This window comes from Dipodomys ordii, unplaced genomic scaffold (assembly GCF_000151885.1).
Source record: "Dipodomys ordii isolate 6190 unplaced genomic scaffold, Dord_2.0 Scaffold192, whole genome shotgun sequence".
Taxonomy (NCBI): Eukaryota; Metazoa; Chordata; class Mammalia; order Rodentia; family Heteromyidae; genus Dipodomys; species Dipodomys ordii.
In genome coordinates this window covers 3,027,348-3,031,051 of record NW_012267408.1, presented here as the reverse complement: position 1 = coordinate 3,031,051, position 3,704 = coordinate 3,027,348, and the positions used below count along the sequence as shown (strand labels likewise).

Below are 3,704 nucleotides of genomic sequence, written 5' to 3'. Positions count from 1 at the left end.
AAAAAAAAAATAAGTGCTCGGCCAGGGGAGACTGGACCCCCCCTTCCTCCCCCCTGGCGCCGGCCCCTCCCCCGTCCCCTGAGCCCTCCCACATTCCGCGTTCTCCCTCCATTCCTGCCTGGCCAGTTCCCTCCCCTAGGTCTCCCCCCTGTCCCTGGTGGAGCCGGCCGCGGCCGGCAGAGCCACCTCCTCCTCTTCCTCTGACCCTCCAGGCTCCACGAAGCGTTCGTTTCCCGCAGACTGGGGGGGCAGGCAGCAGGGACCAGGTAGCTGGGCTTGCCAGCGACCCCGGGACCGCGGAGTGGTCCGGGTGACAGTGCCCGAGGCGAGGGGAGGCTGCCCCCCCCCCGCCCCAGCCCTTCCTCCACATCCCCTGCTGGAGTACACAGCCCAGGCCAACCCGAGTCCAACGGCAGGGTCTGGAGCCCCCTGGGCGCATTTGGGCTCTCTGGTACCCTCGGGTGCCCGCGGGTGATGTCACCGTAAGCGTTTGACATCACACGCGAGCTCAGGGCCCTGGGGCTGAAACCACGGAAGTTTCTCGGAGTGGAGCCCCCCCATTGCGCTCTCCGGGGTGGGGTGGGGTGGCGTGGGGAGCGCTCCGCTGGGCTTCATCTGGGGACCCCGCGTTCTTCTCCCTCCCCTCCCCCCTGCCCCGCCACCGTCCCCCCCCCCGCCCACCTCCCCGCCGCAGGGGCCCGCGGAGAGGCGGGAACGCCTCCGGCCGAGCAGGCCCCGCCCCGGCCCCGCCCTCCGACCTCGGGGCCAAGCGCGGAAGGAACCTCCGGGGGCCATGGACGGGGCTGTGATGGAAGGGCCGCTCTTTCTGCAGAGTCAGCGCTTCGGGACGAAGGTAGTGGGGACCAGGGGAGGTCGAACTTCATCCGCTGGAAGGAAAGGGCGGGAAGCAGGTGGGAGCGCCCCGGGACGTCCCGTCCAAGTTGCTTTACCCGCCCCCCGGAGAAGCGCGTGGCGTTTCCTGGTATGCCCTCCTGGGTGCTGGGAAGACCCTGGGAAACCTGCGTCGTTGGGAAGCCCCCGACATCAAGTCGGCCTGCCCCCCCACCGTCCCTCCTTCCCCGCGGGGCGCGCGGGGCGCGTGCTGCTCGCGCACTCTGGCGTCTCGCTCTCTCTCCCAGAGGTGGAGGAAGACCTGGGCCGTGCTCTACCCCGCCAGTCCCCACGGCGTAGCGCGGCTCGAGTTCTTTGACCACAAGGGGTCGAGCTCCGGCGGCGGCGGCCGAGGGGGCTCGCGCCGCCTGGACTGCAAGGTGATCCGCCTGGCTGAGTGTGTGAGCGTCGCGCCTGTGGCCATGGAGAGTCCACCTGAGCCCGGCCACACTGCCTTCCGCCTGGACACTGCCCAGCGATCACACCTGCTGGCGGCGGACGCACTGTCCAGCGTGGCCTGGGTGCAGACGTTGTGTCGGAACGCCTTTCCGGTGAGGGCCTGGCGCTGCCCAGGGACTGACTGGGTCCAAATGGGGGTGAGTTGGGCACGCCTGACCCCGGGAGCTGCACTGGGAGGATTAAAGGGGGTTCCTCCGTGATCTCTCTCTATTGCAGAAAGGCGGCTGGGCCGTGGCGCAGGGTGAGAGCCCACCCAAGAACCCACCGAAGCTTTCAGCCTTGGAGATGCTGGAGAACTCTCTCTATAGCCCCGCCTGGGAAGGTAGATGGCAGGGAAGCCTGGGCAGGGACGGAGGGATGCTCTTGGGGAGTGGGAACATGAGAGAGTCTAAGGACGCATCGAGAAGTAGGAAGACCTTGAGATCTGACTTTCAAGTGAGTTCTTCAGTCCACCCTGCCTCCAGAACCCTCTCTCTAGACTCCCCGTCTAATTGTGTATTCCTTTCAGGATCCCAGTTCTGGGTAACTGTGCAGAGGACTGAGGCCTCTGAGCGCTGTGACCTTCACGGTTCCTACATGCTGAGGGTAGAGGCTGAAAAACTGACTCTCCTCACCTTGGGGACTCAGAGTCAGATCCTGGAGCCACTCCTTTCCTGGCCCTACACGCTGTTGCGTCGCTATGGCCGAGACAAGGTTCGGGCCTGTGTGGGAGGATTGTCAGGTTGGGCAGCTGTAGGTGAGGTGGGGCTGATCAGGAAGGTGTGAAGTTCTGCCCTTTAGATTTCCTTTTCTTCCTACATTAAGGCTCTTAGGTGGTCTCTTCTTTGTAGAAGAACTAGTTCTTGAATTGAACTTGTAACTAGCTCAGGACCTGTGGCCTTATCTCTATTGTGCTTCTAGTAGTAATGTGTTTCCCTCCACCTCCTCCTTAGGTCATGTTCTCCTTTGAGGCTGGTCGACGCTGCCCCTCTGGCCCTGGAACCTTCACTTTCCAGACGACACAGGGAAATGACATCTTTCAGGCAGTGGAGTCTGCTATTCAACGGCAGAAGGCTCAAGGAAAGGCAGGACAGGGACATGATGTCCTCAGAGCTGACTCCCATGAAGGAGAGGTGGCCGAAGGGAAGTTGGCTTCCCCTTCTAGTCCCCAGGAGCTGGGCAGCCCCCCAGCCCTCTATGCAGAGCCCTTAGATTCCCTGCGCATTCCTGCAGGCCCTTTGAAGGACTGTGTATACTCAGACCCGGTGGACAGCACACCTGCCCAGGCAGAAGAGGGAGTTCAGTCAAAGAAACCTCTCTATTGGGACTTGTATGAGCATGTGCAGCAGCAGTTGCTGAAGGCCAAGTTGACAGATTGCAAAGAGGACCCCATCTATGATGAACCCGAAGGCTTGGCCCCAGCTCAGCCTCGGGGCCTGTATGATCTACCTCAGGAGCCCAAGGATGCGTGGTGGTGCCAGGCTCGGGTGAAGGAGGAGGGCTATGAACTCCCCTACAACCCAGCTACTGACGATTATGCTGTGCCACCCCCTCGAAGTACAAAGCCCCGCCCAGCTCCCAAGCCTCAGGGCTTGGCCTTTTCTGAACCTGGTACTGTGACTAGCATCAGCAGCAAAAGCCAAAGCCAAGACACTGCCCTGTACAGTAAGGTCCAGAAAAGTGGGGCTTCAGGGGGACGGGACTGTGGGCTTTCTAGAGTAGAGACTGACAGGGCTGAAGTCAAATCAGAGGGCTCCACCTGAAAGGGAGTACATGGGAAGATGGCACTGGGAATCAAAGCAGCTGGTTAGAACCAGCAGGAACAAGAGGGTGGGAGGGACTCATGTGAAACCTGAGGACCAGAGGGGTCAGAGGAAGGACTGTCAGTTCCAGGAAGTCCTAGGAAGTGGAGCAGATGGCCCAGCTGAGGGGTGACCTCAGCCAAGGGTTAGCACCTCTACATTCCCCAAGGAGCACCAGGTCTGTGAAAAGTGGTACTCAGTCAGTGTGGGTGCAGTTTGAGGTGCCTGTTTAGAGGTTGCCTTGATCTTTTTCCCTGCACTGTTCTTTATCAGAGATGTATTTTTTACATTAAAAAAGATTGCATTAAAGTCAGTTTGAGTTTAAGCAGTCTCTGTGAGTGGACAGACCCAGAGGGGACACAGGGCAAGGGTGAGGGGGAGATAAAGAGGACACCTAGGAATATGTTTGGGGCCTTGGGAGGAAAGGGCCTCAGGGAGGGAAGCCTATAGTGTAGGTGCTCAGAGCTTAGTCATTTCAGGCCCACGTGGTCTGGACTCTATGCTGTGAGTTTCACCTGTTGCCTCTTAGTATAAAGTGTGAGAAAACTAATAATGGGCTCCACCTCACAAAAT

General features: G+C 60.3%; 1 protein-coding gene across 2 annotated transcripts; it reads left to right on the top strand.

The window, feature by feature from the left end:
• Positions 1-764: 764 nt before the first annotated feature.
• Positions 765-3,456, top strand: Dok1 (docking protein 1, 62kDa (downstream of tyrosine kinase 1)). 2 transcript variants are annotated; one of them, XM_013034650.1, is made up of 5 exons: positions 765-853; positions 1,140-1,442; positions 1,567-1,672; positions 1,859-2,043; positions 2,283-3,456. In XM_013034650.1, exons 1-5 carry the CDS (start codon positions 794-796, stop codon positions 3,090-3,092), a joined length of 1,464 nt encoding a protein of 487 aa, XP_012890104.1. In that variant the 5' UTR covers positions 765-793; the 3' UTR covers positions 3,093-3,456. The 2 variants fall into 2 exon arrangements, with proteins under 2 accessions (XP_012890104.1, XP_012890102.1); XM_013034648.1 differs by having other exon boundaries at positions 1,567-2,043.
• Positions 3,457-3,704: the final 248 nt, after the last annotated feature.